Raw genomic sequence first — 19,720 nt, forward strand, 5'->3', positions numbered from 1 at the left:
TGTACTACTTTTCAGTAGAGGACCTTCTGAAGGGATGAGTGTACTAGTGTTCAGTAGAGGTCATTCTGGAGGGATGACTGTACTAGTGTTCAGTAGAGATCATTCTGGAGGGATGACTGTACTAGTGTTCAGTAGAGGACATTCTGGAGGGATGAGTGTACTAGTGTCCATTAGAGGACATTCTGGAGGGATGACTGTACTAGTGTTCAGTAGAGGACATTCTGGAGGGATGACTGTACTAGTGTTCAGTAGAGGACATTCTGGAGGGATGACGGTATTAGTGTTCAGTAGAGGACATTCTGGAGGGATGAGTGTACTAGAGGATGAGTTTCTAGATAATATGAGTATACCTTGAGGTCCTGGCAACCCAGGTCGTCCGTCCTGTCCTGGTATACCAGCGTCTCCAGGGAGACCAGGGATACCCTTTTGACCTGGCAGTCCTCCCAAACCTACACAACACAAAAAACACAAGAAACAGTAAGGACAGTAAGACAAAGCTGCATTCTTAGCAGTCTACATCAGTCAGTCAGAAACAGGCAGACAGAGAGACAGACAGATAAACAGACAGAGAGAAAGACGTACCTGGTGCTCCTGGTTCTCCCTTGCCACCCTTCAGTTCCTGGGGAGGAATGCTGGGTCCTGGGAGTCCCGCGATACCGGGCTCTCCCCTGTCTCCCTTCAAACCTGAACCGCCGGGCCCACCTGGTCGCCCTGGGAAACCATCGTCACCTGGAGGAAGGAGACACAAAGAGTCAGAGGGTCTATTATCGAAGACACATATGTGTGTATACCAATGTGTGTGTTTATGTGTTTGTGTGTGGGTTCCTTATAGCTAGCGCAGCAGATGTTTTGGACTAGTTTGTTTGAATGTACCTGTGGTCAGTCAATTTGTGTCCATATCGCCCAGCTCTAGTGTGTGTGTGTGTGTGTGTGTGTGTGTGTGTGTGTGTGTGTGTGTGTGTGTGTGCGTACCTTTAGGTCCAGGGAAGCCGGGGGCTCCGGGGTTCCCAGGGGATCCCAGAGGTCCAGGAGTTCCCATCACACCCATGTCTCCTTTACCACCTGTTGATGGACAGACGTTTGACTGGCAATTCCCCATCAAGACAGGATGAAGGTCAGCGACACTGTCTGTGTCCCAAATCGCACCCTATTCCCTATATAGTGCATTACTTTTGACTAGAGTCCATATATAGGGAATAGGGTGCCATTTGGGATGGAGATAGAGTAACAACAATGTCCAACAGAAAACAAAGAGAGAGAAAGGTAGTCAGTGTGACATCATACTGGCCAGTCCATATTTAATTTGATATTTAACCTTTATTTAACTAGGCAAGTCACTAAGAACAAATTCTTATTTACAATGACGGCCTAACCTGGCCAAACCCTAATCCGGACGACGCTGGGCCAATTGTGCGCCGCCCTATGGGACTCCCAATCACGGCCGATTGTGATACAGCCTAGAAACGAACCAGGGTCTGTAGTGACACCTCTAGCACTGAGATGCAGTGCCTTAGACCACCGCGCCACTCGGGAGCTCATATGCTGTATGTAGATTACACAGAAAGAGATTTGGAACCAGACATAGACGAGACTGAAATAAACACACTATCACATGCAGCCCAATTCTGACCTTATGCCACTAATTAGTCTTTTGACCAATCAGATCAGATCTTTTGCCATTAATTGGGCAAAAGATCAGAATTGGGCTGCTGTCACGTTCCTGACCTTATTTTTCCTTTGTTTAACTTTGTTTAGTTGGTCAGGACGTGAGCTGGGTGGGTAGTCTATGTTTTGTGTTTCTATGTTGGGGTTAATGTGTTGCCTGATATGGTTCTCAATTAGAGGCAGGTGTTTGACGTTTCCTCTGATTGAGAACCATATTAAGGTAGGGTGTTCTCACTGTTTGTTTGTGGGTGGTTGTCTCCTGTGTCCGTATATGTCTACCACACGGGACTGTTTCGTTTTGTCGTTCGTGTATGTAGTCTGTTCCTGTTCGTGCGTTCTTCGTTATATGTAAGTTCTCAAGTCCAGGTCTGTCTACGTCGTTTATTGTTTTTGTAATTCTCTAGTGTTCTTCGTGTTTTCGGTTTCGTTTAATAAATCATTATGTCTACCTTCACCACTGCATTTTGGTCCGACCCTTACTCCTCTTCCTCATCCGAGGAGGAGGAATTAGACGATCGTTACAGCTGCCTATGTAAACCAGCAATAGACTCTGATTTCTTACAGTCCATTCATAACACAGACAAATATAGAAAACTAGACAGATAGAGACTAAAACAGACACATAGATTAGGTAGGTTTGATGTTGGTGTCGGTCTGTTATCCTACCAGGCAGGCCAGGAAGTCCGTCTCGGCCAGGGCCACCAGGGTTACCCTGTGGTCCAACTCCCCCGGGGTTGCCGGGGAAACCGGGACTTCCTCTGTCGCCTGGCAACCCTGGAATGTCCAGGCCGGGAGAACCGGGGTCTCCCTTCTCTCCGTTGGCGCCTGAGTATCCTGAAATGCGAGGAATCAATAACAGAGTGAGGACAGATTCTCACTTCCTGATCAGCATCTGCCCATTATCTATAACCTCACAGAAGGTCAATTTTGACAAATGCCAAAGAGAACATTTGGTCTTACGCACATTTGATGGACAATAATTTTTTAACTTGACTTAAAGCGCTAGTGGAATCTCTCTACTTATGATTAGTGACTATTCAACACATTATAAAGGTTCCATTTGTCAGTCCAGAATCAGTCAAATAACCTCATTTTCTATTATTATCTCTCTTTTTTAATGTATGTTTTATTTAACCTTTATTTATCTAGGCAAGTCAGTTAAGAACAAATTCTTATTTACAATGACGGCCTACACCGGCCAAAATCGGACGACGCTGTGCCAATTGTGCGCCGCACTATGGGACTCCCAATCACAGCCAGTTGTGATACAGCCTGGATTCAAACCAGGGTGTCTGTAGTGACGCCTCAAATGCAGTGCCTTAGACCGCTGCGCCACTCGGGAGCCCCAAGAGTAAAGATAGCTGTAGTAAAGATGTCACACCAAACAGATGTACAGTCCCTAAACCAATCAACCAATCACACAGAAATACAGTACCAATCAACCAATCAGCTGCCAGATAGAGACTATAGTCCAGACAGGCTGTGGTACAATACCTTTCTCGCCTTGAGGTCAAAGGCCAGAAGACGGCGGGTAAGGAGGGCGTATATTCAAAATGGGGCGGTTGGGGATGAGGAACATCACAGAGTAAGAAAGAGAGGTGGGGAAGGGGAATGAGGGTTTACAATGCTCTACGTCTATCCAACATGACATACTGTACATCGATGATGGAGCCTTCAGAACTGTGAGTGCCATGAGTGGAGGTGAATAAAGACTTAGTTATTTTGTGTGGCAGGCACAAAAAGAAGAGTGTGACTAATGACATTATTAGTCAGAAGTTTACATACACCTTAACCAAATACATTTACAACTCAGTTTTTCACAATTCCTTGACACATAATCCTAGTAAAAAGTTCCTGTTTAGTCAGATAGATCACCACTTTATTTTAAGAATGTGAAATGTCAGAATATATTAGAGATGATTTATTTGAGATTTTCTTTCTTTCATAACAACCGTGGGTGAGAAGTTTACATACACTCAATTAGTATTCGGTAGCATTGCCTTTAAATTGTTTAACTTGGGTCAAACGTTACGGGTAGCCTCCACAAGCTTCCCACAATAAGTTGGTGAATTTTGGCCCATTCCCTCCTGACAGAACTGATGTAACTGAGTCAGGTTTGTAGGCCTCCTTGCTCGCACACGCTTTTTCTGTTCTGCCCACAAATTTTCTATGGGATTGAGGTCAGGGCTTTGTGATGGCCACTCCAATACCTTGACTTTGTTGTCCTTAAGCCATTTTGCCCCAACTTTGGAAGTATGCTTGGGGTCATTGTCCATTTGGAAGACTCATTTGCGACCAACGCTTTTTAACTTCTGACCTGATGTCTTGAAGATGTTTGCCTTCATATATCCACAAAATGTGCTACTCATGCTGCCATCTATTTTGTGAAGTGCACCCAGTCCTCCTGCGGCAAAATCACCCCACAACATGATGCTACCACCCTCATGCTTCACGGTTGGGATGTGTTCTTCAGCTTGCAAGCCTCCCCCTTTTTCCTCCAAACATAACGATGGTCAGTATTATGGCCAAACAGTTTCTATTTTTGTTTCATCAGACCAGAGGACATTCTCCAAAATTACGATCTTTGTCCCCATGTGCAGTTGCAAACCATAGTCTGGCTTTTTTTATGCCGGTTTTGGAGCAGTGGCTTCTTCCTTGATGAGTGGCCTTTCAGGTTATGACGATATAGGACTCGTTTTACTGTGGATATAGATAATTTTGTACCTGTTTCCTCCAGCATCTTCAACAAGGTCCTTTGCTGTTGTTCTGGGATTGATTTGCACTTTTCGCACCATAGCACGTTCATCACTAAGAGACAGGACGCATCTCCTTCTGAGCGGTAGCGCGCTGCGTGGTCCCATGGTGTTTACTTGCGTACTATTGTTTGTACAGATGAGCGTGGTACCTTCAGGCGTTTGGAAATTGCTCCCAAGGATGAACCAGACTTGTGGAAGTTTACAAATTTTTTTCTGAGGTCTTGGCTGATTTCTTTAGATTTCGGCCCATGATGTCAAGCAAAGAGGCACTGAGTTTGAAGGTAGGCCTTGAAATACATCCACAGGTACACCTCCAATTGACTCAAATTATGTCAATTAGCCTATCAGATGCTTCTAAAGCCATGACATCATTTTCTGGAATTTTCCAAGCTGTTTAAAGGCACAGTCAACTTAGTGTATGTAAACTTCTGACCCACTGGAATTGTGATACAGTGAATTATAAGTGAAATAATCTGTCTGTAAACAATTGTTGTAAAAATTACTTGTCATGCACAAAGTAGATGTCCTAACCGACTTGCCAAAACTATAGTGTGTTAACAAGAAATTTGTGAAGTGGTTGAAAAACCAGTTTTAATGACTCCAACCTAAGTGTATGTAAACTTCCGACTTCAACTGTATTAGTTTTAAAGAGGAAGGCAAATTGTGTTTAAGAGTGAACAAAGTGCAGGAAAAGTGGACTGCCAAAGAGACTGTGACAACATGCAAAATAAGAAGAGCAATGAGAAGACTGTTGTGAGGAGAGATGAGAAGAAGAATAAGAGTGAACTCCCAAGATCAGGGTATGGCTACCATCGATGACTGATAACCCAGAATGCATCTCTCTGAGATGCAAACGTCACATGATCACCCATGGTGACATCATTCAGTGCACGACAAACAAACAAACCCTTTACAAACCCTTTAACCTCTTACAAACTGTTTACAAACTATTTGGTGCTCAAAAGCATTGCAGAGGAATTATGTTACTTTTCTAATAACAAGTGTGACAACATAGCCTGAACCACATAGCCAGTCCATTGAGATGCTGTACATAATACACATTCATATAAGTTATAATGTGATAATGCACATATCAATCTGTGACTGAGACAATACATTCGAGATAACACATATTGAGTCATCTCAACCGAATGTTAACGTGTTGAAAACAAAAATAGAACAAAATATTATATTTAGAAAATACAGCATAAATATACATACATATATATTACATGGTTTTCTCATGAATTAGACTTAGCAGAGGTTCAATTTGATAAAAGTTCTTAGCATTACGTACAAATTATGGTGATACTACACTGTCCGCTGTAAGCAACTAGATACAAATGCCATAAATCAAACTAGATGTCAATCTCTAATCAAACTATTAATCAAACCTGATTTTTGTCTAGTCAAAGGTCAGCTAGGTTGTCTTACCTGGAGAGCCCATGGGTCCTGGGGGTCCAATGGGGCCGGGGATGCCCTGAGAGCCGATGGAGGGTGAACCTGGAGGGCCACGGGCTCCGGATATACCAGGGATACCAGAGTCACCTGGAAGAGACAAACAAATACAGAACACACACACCTGTTAACAAAATAATACTAACTGGCTAGCTACCTAACAGGTGTACCGGGGATACCATAGTAACCTGGGAGACAAACAGGTACAGAACACACACTTGTTAACATGGCAATACCAACTAACTAGCTGACTAACAGAATACGTTTTATCTGGACCAGTGGTGGCTCCTCAGGGGAGGAAGGGGAGGACCATCCTCCTCAGTGAATTTCAGATGTTTTTTTGATATGCCTTTACTGTCAGTGGTTTCAAATTAAAGTGCCTTTAAAGATTACTAAGTTATTATTTACTCTTTTTAACAGCTAGTTTCCGTCCTCCTCTGGGTACATTGACTTCAATACAAAACCTAGAAGTCTAGAAAACCTAGAAAACCTATGTTCTCACCCACTTCCATAGACTTACACAGTAATTATGACAACTTTCAGAGGACATCCTCCAACCAATCAGAGCTCTTGCAGCGTGAACTGACATGTTGTCCAGCCAATCAAAGGATCAGAGAATGAATCTAGTACTAAAAGCATAAACTATAGATAGCTAGCACTGCAGTACGTTAAATGTGATGAGTAGTAGAAAGACAATAGTTGAACAGTTTTTGAACAAATTCATTTCCTTAAAATAAATCAATAGTATCATGTAGTAGCCTAAACCTATCGATATTACATTGAGCTGGGTGAATGGAATATGAATGACAGTCATCCAATATGCTGTAATATAAAAAAGGCCTCGCTCATTATTAAAAAAAATTATCGTCCTCCCTCTTCTTAAACAGCACCGACGGCCAGTGATCTGGACTAAGTATAACTTTTATTGAAGACACCACTGAGCATGCTTTTTGTCTAGAACTAGGCTTAACATGTGTCTGGAAAAATCAGCCCAGAAATAATGAGACAAGATTAGAGTATGATGTTGTTGATCTATAAAAAGAGGAAATAATAACTTAAAAAAAAGCCATATTTTCAGTATCGGTGGATCTTCAGTGTTCCTAAGCTCCTAACTCCACCCGACTACACCAATAAAAGTTGGAACCGTACCTTTGGCACCAGGGCCACCGTCGAAGCCGGAACGTCCGGGCGAGCCGGGGTTGCCGGGGAAACCGGAGTCTCCTTTGGGTCCAGCTAATCCTTTGGGTCCAGGGAAGCCTGGAGGGCCCTGGGGACCTGGCAACCCGAATCCTGGCTCTCCCTATCACACACACACACAAATAGAAAACTCAAATTAATACCCAAACACACACAAATGGAGACCTTGTTAACATTTTTTTAAATATATTTTTTTATTTAACCTTTAGTTAACTAGGCACAAATTCTTATTTTTAGCCTCCTGCGTGGACGGGGGCTGGGATTAAAAATAAAAACAAATTAAATAAAAATATAGGACAAAACACACGACGAGAGACAACACAACACTACATAAAGAGAGACCTAAGATAACAACATAGCATGGCAGCAACACATGACAACACAGCATGGTAGCAACACAACATGACAACAACATGGTAGCAACACAACATGGCAGCAGCACAACATGGTACAAACATAATTGGGCACAGACAACAGCACAAAGGGCAATACATCACGCAAAGCAGCCACAACTGTCAGTAAGAGTGTCCATGATTGAGACTTTGAATGAAGAGATTGAGATAAAACTGTCCAGTTTGAGTGTTTGTTGCTGCTCGTTCCAGTCGCAAGCTGCAGCGAACTGAAAAGACAAGCGACTAAGGAATGTGTGTGCTTTGTGGACCTTTAACAGAATGTGACTGGCAGAACGTTTGTTGTATGTGTAGGATGAGGGCTGCAGTAGATATCTCAGATAGGGGGGAGTGAGGCCTAAGAGGGTTTTATAAATAAGAATCAACCAGTGGGTCTTGCGATGGGTATACAGAGATGACCAGTTTACAGAAGAGTATAGAGTGCAGTGATGTGTCCTACAAGGAGCATTGGTGTCACACCCTGATCTGTTTCACCTGTCTTTGTGATTGTCTCCACCCCCCACCAGGTGTCTCCCATCTCCCCTCATTATACCCTGTGTATTTATACCTGTGTTCTCTGTTTGTCTGTTGCCAGTTCGTTTTGTTAGTGACGCCTACCAGCGTTTTCCCCCTTGCTCCTGTCTTTTCTATAGTTCCTGTTTTCTAGTTTTCCCGGCGTTGACCATTCTGCCTGCCCTGACCCTGAGCCTGCATGCCGTCCTGTACCTTGCCCCACCACACTGGATTATTGACCTCTGCCTGCCCTGACCCTGAGACTGCCTGCCGTTCTGTACCTTTTGGACTCTGATCTGGATTACTGACCTCTGTCTGCCAGGTCAAGACCTGTCGTTTAGCCTGCTCCCTTTTCTAGTAATAAACTTTTGTTACTTCGACACTGTCTGCATCTGGGTCTTCCCTAATACGTGATAGTACGAACTGGCCATGACCGACCCAGCAGACTCAGACCAGCTCCACAATGCTGTCTCCCTGGTAAGGAGCCACCATTGGACGACACAAGGAGTTACTACAATGTCTTATGGAGGCACTCCAAACCCTGGCAGAACGCCATGACCAGCTGTTCAAGACTTTGCTGGAGCAACTCTACGAATTCCTCACTGGACAGCGGGTCACTCACAATACCACTCCCATCAACCTACGTGTGTCAGGGAACCACAGCGAGGCAATCCAATGTATGCTGATTACGTTTCCTCAGGTTCCTGTGGTATTGGGATTCTCTTGGCTCCAGCGACAAAATCRACTTATTGACTGGACTGCCGGTGCCATCATGGGCTGGGGCCCATTCTGCCATGCCCATTGCCTGAAGTCAGCATAGCCTGCCCCAGGACATCTTCCGGTGGGCTCGGGAAGTTGCACCGGACCTCTCCGCCATTCCCGCGGAGTACCAGGACCTCCGGGAGGTTTTCAGTAAGGCCCGGGCCACTTTACTTCCTCCGCACCGACCCTATGACTGCAGGATCGACCTTCTCCCAGGCACCACACTTCCCCGGGGATGACTGTACTCTCTGTCGGGCCCGGGGAATAAGGTAATGGAGACCTACATAGAGGACATCCTAGCTGCAGGGTTCATCCGTCCTTCTGCCTCCCCCGCCGGCGCAGGGTTCTTCTTTGTAGAGAAGGACAAAACCCTGCGCCCGTGCATCGACTACAGGGGCCTRAACGACATCACGGTGAAGAACCGCTACCCACTACCACTCATCTCCTCTGCCTTCGAGCCGCTCCAGGGAACCACTGTGTTCTCCAAGCTGGACCTACGGAACGCCTACCACCTGGTGCGGATACAGGAAGGAGACGAGTGGAAGACAGCCTTCAACATGGTCAGCGGTCACTACGAGTATCTAGTCATGCCATTTGTCCTTACCAATGCCCCAGCTGTGTTCCAGGCTCTGGTTAATGATGTTCTCCGAGACATGTTGAACCGGTTAGTCTTCGTCTACCTCGATGACATCCTTGTCTTCTCCCGCTCCGCCCAAGAACACCTGCTCCACGTCCGACACATCCTCCTGGAGAACCAGCTTTTTGTGACCATGGAGAAGTGCGAAATCCATCGCTCCACCATCCCCTTTCTGAGTTACATCATTGCTACAGGGAATGTACAGATGGATCCTGGGAAGGTGAGAGCGGTGGTGGATTGGCCCCAGCCTATGTCCAGGGTGCAGCTGCAACGTTTCCAGGGATTCTCCAACTTTTATCGCCTCTTTATCCGGGGTTACAGCACCCTGGCTTCCCCCCTGTCTGCACTCACCTCTCCCAAGGTTCCGTTCACGTGGTCCCAGCTGCTGACCGGGCGTTCCAGGATCTAAAACAACATTTCACCACAGCTCCCATCTTGGTTCATCTGCCAGTTCGTGGTGGAGGCTGATGCTTCGGATGTCAGAGTGGGGGCTGTCCTGTCCCAGTGTTCTGCCCTGGACCTCAAAGTGCCTTCTCCCATCGGCTCAACACCACAGAGAGGAACTACGATGTGGGGAACCGTGAGCTTCTTGTGGTGAAGATGGTGTTGGAGGAGTGGAGGCACTGGCTAGAGGGGGCGGAACATCCGTTCATTGTGTGGACCGACCACAAGAACCTGGAATATCTTGGTACTGCCAAGCGTCTCAATTCCAGGCAAGCTAGGTGGTCCCTGCTCTTCATCCGGTTCAACTTCTCCCTCTCCTACCGACCAGGATCCAAGAACATCAAGCCGGATGCGATGTCAAGCTGCTATAGCCCCACAGCTACACCCTCTAACCCCAAGACCATCCTTCCCACCTCGTGTCTGGCAACGGCACTCAGCTGGGGAATAGGGAAGCAGGTCCGTGAGGCGCAGAATTACCAGACGAACCCCTGGGGGGGCCAGATCACCGGAAGTTTGTGCATGATGCTGTCCGCTCATCGGTCCTGGAGTGGGCCCACTCCTCCAGGCTTGCCTGCCACCCGGGCTCCCGTTGGACCCTGCCCTTTGTGCGACAACGCTTTTGGTGGCCTACCATGGTCCCGGACGTTCGTCGCCGGCTGCACGCAGAACAAGACTCTTTGTCAAGCTTCGGCTGGTCTTCTTCAACCACGGCCTGTCCCTCATCGTCCCTGGTCTCACATATCCCTGGACTTCATCACGGGTCTTCCCCCGTCTGATGGCAACACAGTAGTGGACCGGTTTTTCCAAAGCCGCTCACTTCATTCCTCTTCCCAAGCTCTCCCTTTGCTAAAGAGACGGCCCAACTCAAGGTGTAGCACGTCTTCCGGATCCATGGACTCCCGGTAGACATGGGTCCTCAATTCTCATCCCGGTTCCAGTCAGCTCTTCAGGGCATCATGGCTGCTGGGAGGGCAACCCTTCATCCACCTCTTCTACGATTTGAAACGTTCAGTCGCTTGTGCTCTGTTAAATCCTGTGTTAAACGCAGTCTGACCTTCGGTTGGGAGGAAAAGCTATACTGCTAGCTAAATGTGGTGTGGCCATGTTCCTTCGACTGCTCTGTGCAGGTCTGTCTACATTCAGTCTTAACCTTAGCTTGATACAATGCTATCCCGTTTGGATTCTCATTACTATAATTCCCTTTGGAATTAGGTGGATTTATGCATAAATTGGTAATCAAATGTGGTCTGATCTAAGTCACAACAATAGACAAACATAGTGTGCTTAAACTAATAACGCACAAAATAATGCACAGCACACCGACATCAAAACCTCATCCCAACTGTAAAGTATGGTGGAGGGAGCATCATGGTTTGGGGCTGCTTTGCTGCCTCAGGGCCTGGACATCTTGCTATCATCGACGGAAAAATGAATTCTCAAGTTTATCAAGACTTTTTGCAGGAGAATGTAAGGCTATCTGTCCGCAAATTGAAGCTCAACAGAAGTTGGGTGATGCAACAGGACAACGACCCAAAACACAGAAGTAAATCTACAACAGAATGGCTTCAACAGAAGAAAATATGCCTTCTGGAGTGGCCCAGTCAGAGTCCTGACCTCAACCCGATTGAGTTGCTGTGGCATGACCTCAAGAGAGCAGTTCACACCAGACATCCCAAGAATATTGCTGAACTGAAATTTCCAAAGGATTCACATACTTTTTCTTGACACTGTAAATGACTATGTTAATCTGTAACTAGTACAGTATTAAGATCCATCTATAGTAGTGTCGTTGTGGTACGTACCTTAGCTCCAGGTCCACCTGGCTCACCGGGGAGGCCGTCCACTCCTGGTCTTCCTGGACCTCCGGGACCACCTGGCACACCAGATGAGCCTGGGAATCCTGCGGGCGGGGTCAGGTGAGTGATTGTGATAATTGTTTATAGTATAAGGCACTACTGTAAAACATTCAAATCACTCTGGTGCTATGGTGCTATGGTGCTATGAGAGAGATCATGGCTGTGCCATCTTGTGTGGACGTCAGGGCCTTAAGCCTGTGTTCCGGAAATTGGTCCATGAAGTTTACATTATAACCATATAGATGACAGTGAATGTATACCTGCCCAGGTATTTAGTGTTTACCTTTAGCGCCGGGGGGTCCTGGCAGTCCAATGCCGGAGAGGCCGGGGTCGCCCTTGGCACCTGGTAAGCCGGGGAAACCGGGCTGTCCTGGCCCGCCGGGGTTGCCTGTGGACACAGAAATTGTTTTGGCAAACATTTAAAACACTACTACTAAACAGCTCACTAGCGTATACTTCATAGAATTACATCAAATATTCCCCCAAACAACACCAAAAATCTGTGCTGTCTATTACCTTACGTCCGTCATCATCATTCTGGATGAAAGCTTATGCCTATCCAGGTGAGTGTGAACCTGTGCAGGTAAAGATGACATGTTATTTACCTGGGTTTCCAGGAAGACCGGGGTCTCCATCCTGTCCCCTGGGTCCTGGGAGTCCCTTCTCTGCTATCGTTTGGCCCGGCTCCCCTTTGGTGCCTATAGGTCAGGGGTCAAAGGCCAATGGTCAAAGGTTAGGGAATAAGGGTACAAGAGAGTTGTAGTCATAGAAGAGCAGCAGGTAAAGCTAATGGTAAAAGTATGATACCAATGAAATAACACAACGTCCCAGGACCCCAGGTGTGTCGATGTATCTCACTTTTATCAACATTTCAGTTACTACACTTTTAGAAAAAAAGGGTTCCAAAAAGGTTCTTCGGCTGTCCCCATAGAAGAACCCTTTTAGGTTCCATGTAGAACCCTCTGTGGAAAGGGTTCAAGATGGAATCCAAAAGGGTTCCACCTGGAGCCAAAAGGTTTCTACCGTGAACGCCAAAAAGTTTCTCCCTCTTATAAAAAAAAAAGTGCTTTCTAGAACCTAAAAGGGTTCTTCAACTGTCCCCATAGAGAACCTTTTGAAGAACCCTTTTAGGTTCTAGAAAGCAATTTTTTTTTATAAMAGTGTACATCCCTGGTTTTCAAGTATATCAGCCAACATATCTTACCTGGTGCTCCAGGTGTTCCCGTTCTCCCTGAGACGCCCTGAACACCCTTCTCTCCAGATGGCCCCTGAGGGCCGAAGCCTGGGGATCCGGGGACACCCCTGTCACCTGGTATACCCTGCAGACCGGGCTCACCTGGAGGCCCTCGCTCACCCTTCACTAACAGAGAACCCTGCAGAGGAGTGTAGAGGGGTTAATATAGAATGGATGGATAGATGGAGATAGGGAAAGAGGTAAGGTGAAGGGATGGATGGACGGAGGGAGAGAGGAACAGTTGGATGGGATGGATGGATGGACGGATGAAGGGAGGGATGAATAGAGGGATGGAAGGAGACATGAAGGGATCAGGTGGGATGGATAGATAGATGGGTGGATGAAGGGAGGGAGGGATGAGAGCAGGAGGGACAGACAGAAAGAAGATAAGGTTGGATGGATGAGGGTGTGGATGGGACGGATGAATAAATATATTAATAGATAAATGGAGGGAAGGAGAGAGGTGGACACTTTGCTACTCACAGATGTTCCTTTGGGTCCAGGAGCTCCAGGAACTCCATTGCGACCAGGTCCTCCGTCCAGACCAGGCAGGCCAGAGGGTCCAGGGAACCCTGTGTCTCCCTTGTCGCCCCTCCCCCCATCCACAGCAATAGCCTCACCTGGGTCACCCTTCTCTCCTGGGAAACCAGGTGCACCCTGGGGACCAGGCAAACCCTGGGGGAGAGAGGGGTGGAGGAGAGAGAGATGGAAGGATGGAGGGGTCATTTAGTTACTCTATCAAGGCTACTCTAGACTACTCTACAAATTAAACCTAATCCTGGATTAAAAAGCATTTTCAATGGAGATTATTGTTTAATAGTCCAGAACTAGGCTCAATCGGCGTCTGGGAAACCGGCTCCAAGTAAGTCAGTCTGTAGGTTACTATAAAGTTGTGTAGACCCAGCTTCAAACCAGTTTCAAACCAGGAAGTGACAAACAGGAAGTACTTACAGAAGAACCTGAGGGCCCTGGGCCACCTGGATATCCTCTGTCACCTTTAGCCCCTGGTCCTCCTGGTCCACCTGAGAGAGGGAGGAGAGAGAGGTAAAAGGAGAGAATGATGAGAGAGAGGTGTTGTGTACAGTATTGTGTTAACGGTGGCCTGCACATTGCGAAATCAGGTGTGTGTTTTTCGCCTCTCCACTCGGTCTTTTTCCGTACTAGGTGAGGATATAAAAAAAACAGGTAGAGAGACAGGTGACCAGGTGAGAGGGGTGCAGTCTTACCTGGGAACCCAGGAGGTCCGGGAGGGCCTGGTGCCCCGGTGATGGAATTCCCACGTGAGAAACAGTTTACACAGGTTTCTCCCTTGTCACCTGAGAGAGACAGTAAAGTAAGTAAGTAGGTAGGTAAGGGGAAAGACAGACATAGAAGCCAGTTGGGATCACTTCAATGATACATTTGTTTGTTCATTATTAGCCCCACTCCCGTAACACAATACTGTACATAACACCTCTCTCTCATGACAATACTCTGGAAGTATACAACAGCGAACACACACAAAAAAAAAAAAACATACTCTCTCTCTTTCTCTCTCTCCGACCCACCTTTCTGTCCGGACTCTCCTTGAAACCCTCTGTCTCCTTGTTGTCCTGGTAAACCGGGGGCCCCTCCTAAACAGTTACCGCCCCCTGTGGAGACCCCTGCGACCCCGGGAGGGCCTGGTGGTCCCTGAAGCCCAGGGGACCCATTTCGTCCTGGGGGCCCAGGGCGGGAGATGCCTGGCTGGCCCTCGTCTCCCTTCTGGCCCCTCTCTCCTGGGAAGCCTGGGGAACCGGGTTGGCCTACACCTCCATTACCTGGGGTTCCTGGTTGGCCTGGAGGACCTGAGAGACCTGGGGAGGACAGGGTCAAAGGGGAAAGGTCACCATGAAAACTGGGTTATGCTCTGTATTCACCAAGCCTAGGACTAGGTCCTCCGTGTTCATATAATCGTATTCCTTATGATCTAAACATCTAAAACTAATACTGGATCAGCTCTGAGTCGCTTTATGAATATAGGCGGGTTCGTTAAACGAGAAGTGTAGCTTATTAAGTGTCAAATAAAGTAAGAGGTTTGACTGTAACAGGGTTAAATCATCCTAAATCAGCACTAAATCCCTGTTGTGTGCAACAGGAATTGGTAATTGAATGCAAGCTTCACAAATAAAATGACATTGTTAAAACATTTCTAGCCTTTTTACTTATGGGGAACAGGGATGGTGTGTTATGCTCGACCCGCTCAGTTTTCCACAAAACCGGGGTCACCAGAAAATAGCCAAAAAGAATAGAACCTGCTCACCTGCTTTTACTCTATGGTTTGACTACTAGATGTTCAAAGTATTATAAATATATATATATATTTTTTTTTAAGGAATATTCACCTTTAAATGAGGGACAGATGGAAATGAATCACGAATCACTAATCACACAAAATAAATTATCATCTTCGGAAATTAATTTGTCAAAGCAACAATATAACTAGGGCTTTACAATGATGGTGGGTTTAGGTGGGTTTAAATCTTCCTAGAAGTAACACAGTGTTGATGGTGAAACATGTCAAAATGAGGAATTTGGGCACATTAGCAAACCATTATTCATAATACAAATCTGATGTATGGAATTCTCCATGTGGTCTATATTAAAGGGCCCTTCATTTAATATAACACACTTTTAAAATTCAATATTGGTGCACAATGTCTACTTAAAGTATCAAAGGAATGCAAAAGGTCCTCATTTCGTGGAATGACCCAGGCCCTGATTGCACTCTTTACAGCATGTGTCCAATACAAATCAAGTCCTATCTCCTGTTGTGTAGAGTTACGTACCAGGTTGTCCTGTGTCTCCTTTCCTTCCTGATGACCCGGGGAAACCAGGCTCTCCTTTTGGCCCCACACGTGCTCCTGTCTGACCATTAATCACCTGGTAGAGTAATGGGATAGAAAGGTTACTATTGCAATCTTGTGGTTATAGTGGAATATTACAGGATGCAGGGGCTAGAGTAGGTTACATTGCCAATGGCAGGGTTACATTGCCATCTAGTGGACAATGTCTAAAACTACGGGAGGCCACCATTTGCCCACAAAGAATGTAATAAGAAAACGATGCTTGTAATACAATTGAATGAGTTTGATTTCTCACCACGCCCGGAGGTCCAGGGTATCCACGGTCACCTTTGTCCCCCTGAGAGAAAAACAGATAGAGAGCGAGAGAGATGGATGGGATAAGTGAGAGAAGAGATGGCGAAGGACACGTGGAAGGGAAAGGGGAATACCTAGTCAGTTGTACAACTGAACGCATTAAACTGAAATGTATCTTACACATTTAACCCAACCTCGCTGAATCAGAAGAGGTTTCGGGGTGGCTGCCTTTAACTGACATCCACGTCATCGGTGCCCGGTGAGCAGTTGTTGTTGGGGGTTAATTACTTTGCTCTGAGGCAAAATGACACATTTTTACCTTGTCGACTCTGGGATTCGATCCAGCAACCTTTCGGGTTACTGGCCCAATGCTCCTACCCGCCAGGCTACTGCCGCCCCCAACAGTTCATGTATTTGTAGATCTAGTTTATTGTATGGTGAAAAATAGCATCAGAGGCCAAACTCACCCTGTCACCGTCCCGACCTGGCAGACCTGGGCCGCCTGAGTCTCCTTTACTACCCTGAGTGAGAGAGAAAGATAGAGAGAGAGAGAGATAATGACATTTGAAATGTCTCTATTCCTTTGAAACTTTTGTGAGTGCTTACTGTTCATTTCTGATTGTTTATTTCACTTTTCTTTATTATCTATTTGTATCTGTCTATTTGTTTTCCTTGCCAATAGAGCCCGTTGAATTGAATAGAGAGAGAGAGAGAGAGACAGGGAGAGAGAGACAGGGAGAGAGCGATAGAGAGAGAGAGTACGATAGAGAGCGAGGTAGGGAGGTAGAGACAGGGAGAAAGAGAGAGAGAGAAAGAAAGATAGAGAGAAAGAAAGAAAGAGAACGAGAGAGTCATTATCTCAGAATGTCATTAGCTCACTTCTCTTTATCAAATCAAAGTGTATTGGTCAAGTACACAGTTTAGCAGATGTTATAACGGGTGCAACGAAATGCTTGTGTTACTAGCTCTTAACAGTGCAGTAAAATGTACACAAATAATACAAATAAATAAATACATTTCAGAACGAATCCAACTAACAACCCAAACAACACTGTAACAGTAATACAAATGCAATCTAGCAATAGTGGCCTTGTCAGTCATGCAACAACAAAAAAACTATCTGAATCTGAGAGCGAAAGAGGCAGAGGTAGCATACAGACAGACAGACAGCTGGCTATAAGAACCATAGAAATAGAATGTATAGAATCATTGTAGCTCTGCGGGTCGAACTCACAGGGAATCCAGCAGGACCTGGGTCGCCATCTTTCCCCGGTTTGCCGCGRTTGCCTGCTTCTCCAGGCTCTCCTTTCTCTCCCTTCGAACCTCCAGATACACCCTACAAARCCAACATCAGACCGTTATCATACACACACACTACTATAGACTGATTGATTTGATTGATTTGTTATTATAGTGTTTTGCATTATTCAGATGCCTCAGATGCACTGAGCAGAGAACATCATTTTTTTTATGTGTCAAAAATATACAGTATTTTGCAGGTGTATAGGCAACGTAGATACACTACATGGCCAAAGGTATGTGGACAGCTGCTCGTCGAACATCTCGTTCCAAAATCATGGGCATTAATATGGAGTCGGTCTTGCTTCCATTCAGCCASAAGAGCATTAGTYAGGTCGGGCACTGATGTTGGGCGATTGGGCCTGGCTCGCAGTCTGCGTTCCAATTCCTCCCAAAGGTGTTCGACGGGGTTGAGGTCAGGGCTCTGTGGAGGCCAGTCAAGTTCTTCAACACACACCGATCTCGACAAACCATTTTCTGTATTGACCTCGCTTTGTGAACGGGGGCATTGTCAGGCTGAAACAGGTAAGGGCCACAAAGTTGGAAGRAGAGAATCGCCTGGAATGTCATTGTYTGCTGTAGCGTTAAGATTTCCCTTTACTGGAACTAAGGGGCRTAGCCCGAACCATGAAAAACAGCCCCAGACCATTAGTCCTCCTCCACCAAACATTACAGTTGGCACTATGCATTCGGACTGGTAGCGTTCTCCTAGGATCCACCAAACCCAGATTCGTCCGTCAGACTCCAGATGGTGAAGCAGTGATTTCATGCAACCGAGGACAGACGATTTTTACGTGTAACACGCTTCCGCACTCGATGGTTCTGGGAGCTTGTGTGGCCTACCACTTCACGTCTGAGCCGTTGTTGCTSCTAGWCGTTTCCACTTCACAATAACAGCACTTACAGTTGAACGGGGCAGCTCTAGCYGGGCAGAAATTTAACGAACTGACTTGTTGGAAAGGTGGCATCCTATGACGGTGCCACTTTGAAAGTCACTTAGCTCTTCAGTACGGGCCATTCTACTGCCAATGTTTATTTATGGAGATTGCATGGCTGTCTGCTCAATTTTATACACCTATCAAGAACGGGTGTGGCTGAAATAGCCAAATCTACTCATTTTAAGGGGTGTCCACATACTTTTGCCATGTAGTGTATATAGTATGATAGTTTATAAAAAATGTACACTGATCTACACAAAATACCTCATAATATCAAAGTGAAAAGGAAATTCTAGAAAGAAATACAAAATAAAATGTCTTGGTTATATAAGTATTCACCCCCTTTTTTATGCCAATCCTAAATAACTTGAGGAGTCAGAATTTGCTTAACAAATCATATAATAAGTTGCATGGACTTTTGAATGACTACCCCATCTCTGTACCCCACACAGCAATGATCTGTAAGGTCCCTCAGCCGAGTAGTATATTTCAAGAACAGATTCAACTACAAAGGGGCTTTTCCAATGCCTCACAAAGAAGGGCACCGATTGGTAAAAAAAAAAGCAGACACTGAATATTCATTTGAGCATGGTTCAGTTATTAACTTCTTTCGGGAAGGGGGCAGCATTTTCACTTTTGGATAAATAGCATGCCCAAATTCAACTGCCTGCTACTCATCCCCAGAATCATCAGATAATAGCATCTTATGCTTTTGCTGAAAAGCGTTTTTGAAATCTGACATGTTGGCTGGATTCACAACGAGTGTAGCTTTAATTTGGTATCTTACATGTGTGATTTAATGAAAGTTTGATTTTTATATAATTTTATTTGAATATGGCGCTCTGTATTTTCCCTGGCTATTGGCCAGGTGGGACGATTGCGTCCCACCTACTCCAGAGAGGTTAATTTGGCTTTAAATGGTGTATCAATAGCACCCAGTCACTACAAAGATAAAGGCGTCATTCCTAACTCAGTTGCCGGAGAGGAAGGAAACCGCACAAGGATTTCACCATGAGGCCAATGGTGTCTTTAAAAAAGACAGAGTTTAAAGGCTGTGATAGTAGATAACTGAGGATGGATCAACAGCATTGTAGTTACTCCACAATACTAACCTAAATGATAGAGTGAAAAAGACTAAGCCTGTACAGAATCCAAATATTCCAAAACATACATCCTTTTTACAACAAGGCACTAAAGAGGAGGGTGAATACTTATCTAATCAAGATATACTGTATGAATGTTTTTTTTCCCCTCATTAAAACAAATTACAATCCATTTTAATACCACTTTGTAACACAATAGAAATGTGAAGAAATCCAAAGGGGACGATTACTTATGATATGCGCTGTATATAGTATTATCGATGGTGTGTGAAAACATAGATATACCAGTGGAGGCTGCTGAGGGGAGGACGGCTCATAATAACGTCTGGAACGGAGCGAATGGAATGGCA

General features: G+C 45.6%; 1 protein-coding gene across 1 annotated transcript in view; it reads right to left on the minus strand.

Moving 5' to 3' along the window:
- The window catches only part of col4a5 (collagen, type IV, alpha 5 (Alport syndrome)), an 87,356-nt gene that overhangs the window by 25,784 nt on the left and 41,852 nt on the right, over positions 1 to 19,720 (minus strand). The window contains 18 exon segments of the mRNA XM_070435045.1: positions 351 to 449; positions 583 to 729; positions 973 to 1,062; positions 2,332 to 2,499; positions 5,856 to 5,969; positions 7,029 to 7,179; positions 11,624 to 11,721; positions 11,961 to 12,065; positions 12,283 to 12,375; positions 12,882 to 13,050; positions 13,395 to 13,586; positions 13,863 to 13,933; positions 14,138 to 14,227; positions 14,459 to 14,746; positions 15,719 to 15,812; positions 16,032 to 16,073; positions 16,498 to 16,551; positions 17,265 to 17,366. Coding sequence (XP_070291146.1) covers positions 351 to 449; positions 583 to 729; positions 973 to 1,062; positions 2,332 to 2,499; positions 5,856 to 5,969; positions 7,029 to 7,179; positions 11,624 to 11,721; positions 11,961 to 12,065; positions 12,283 to 12,375; positions 12,882 to 13,050; positions 13,395 to 13,586; positions 13,863 to 13,933; positions 14,138 to 14,227; positions 14,459 to 14,746; positions 15,719 to 15,812; positions 16,032 to 16,073; positions 16,498 to 16,551; positions 17,265 to 17,366 — 2,167 coding nt within the window.

The sequence above is a fragment of the Salvelinus sp. IW2-2015 genome, linkage group LG3 (genome assembly GCF_002910315.2).
Source record: "Salvelinus sp. IW2-2015 linkage group LG3, ASM291031v2, whole genome shotgun sequence".
Lineage (NCBI taxonomy): Eukaryota > Metazoa > Chordata > Actinopteri > Salmoniformes > Salmonidae > Salvelinus > Salvelinus sp. IW2-2015.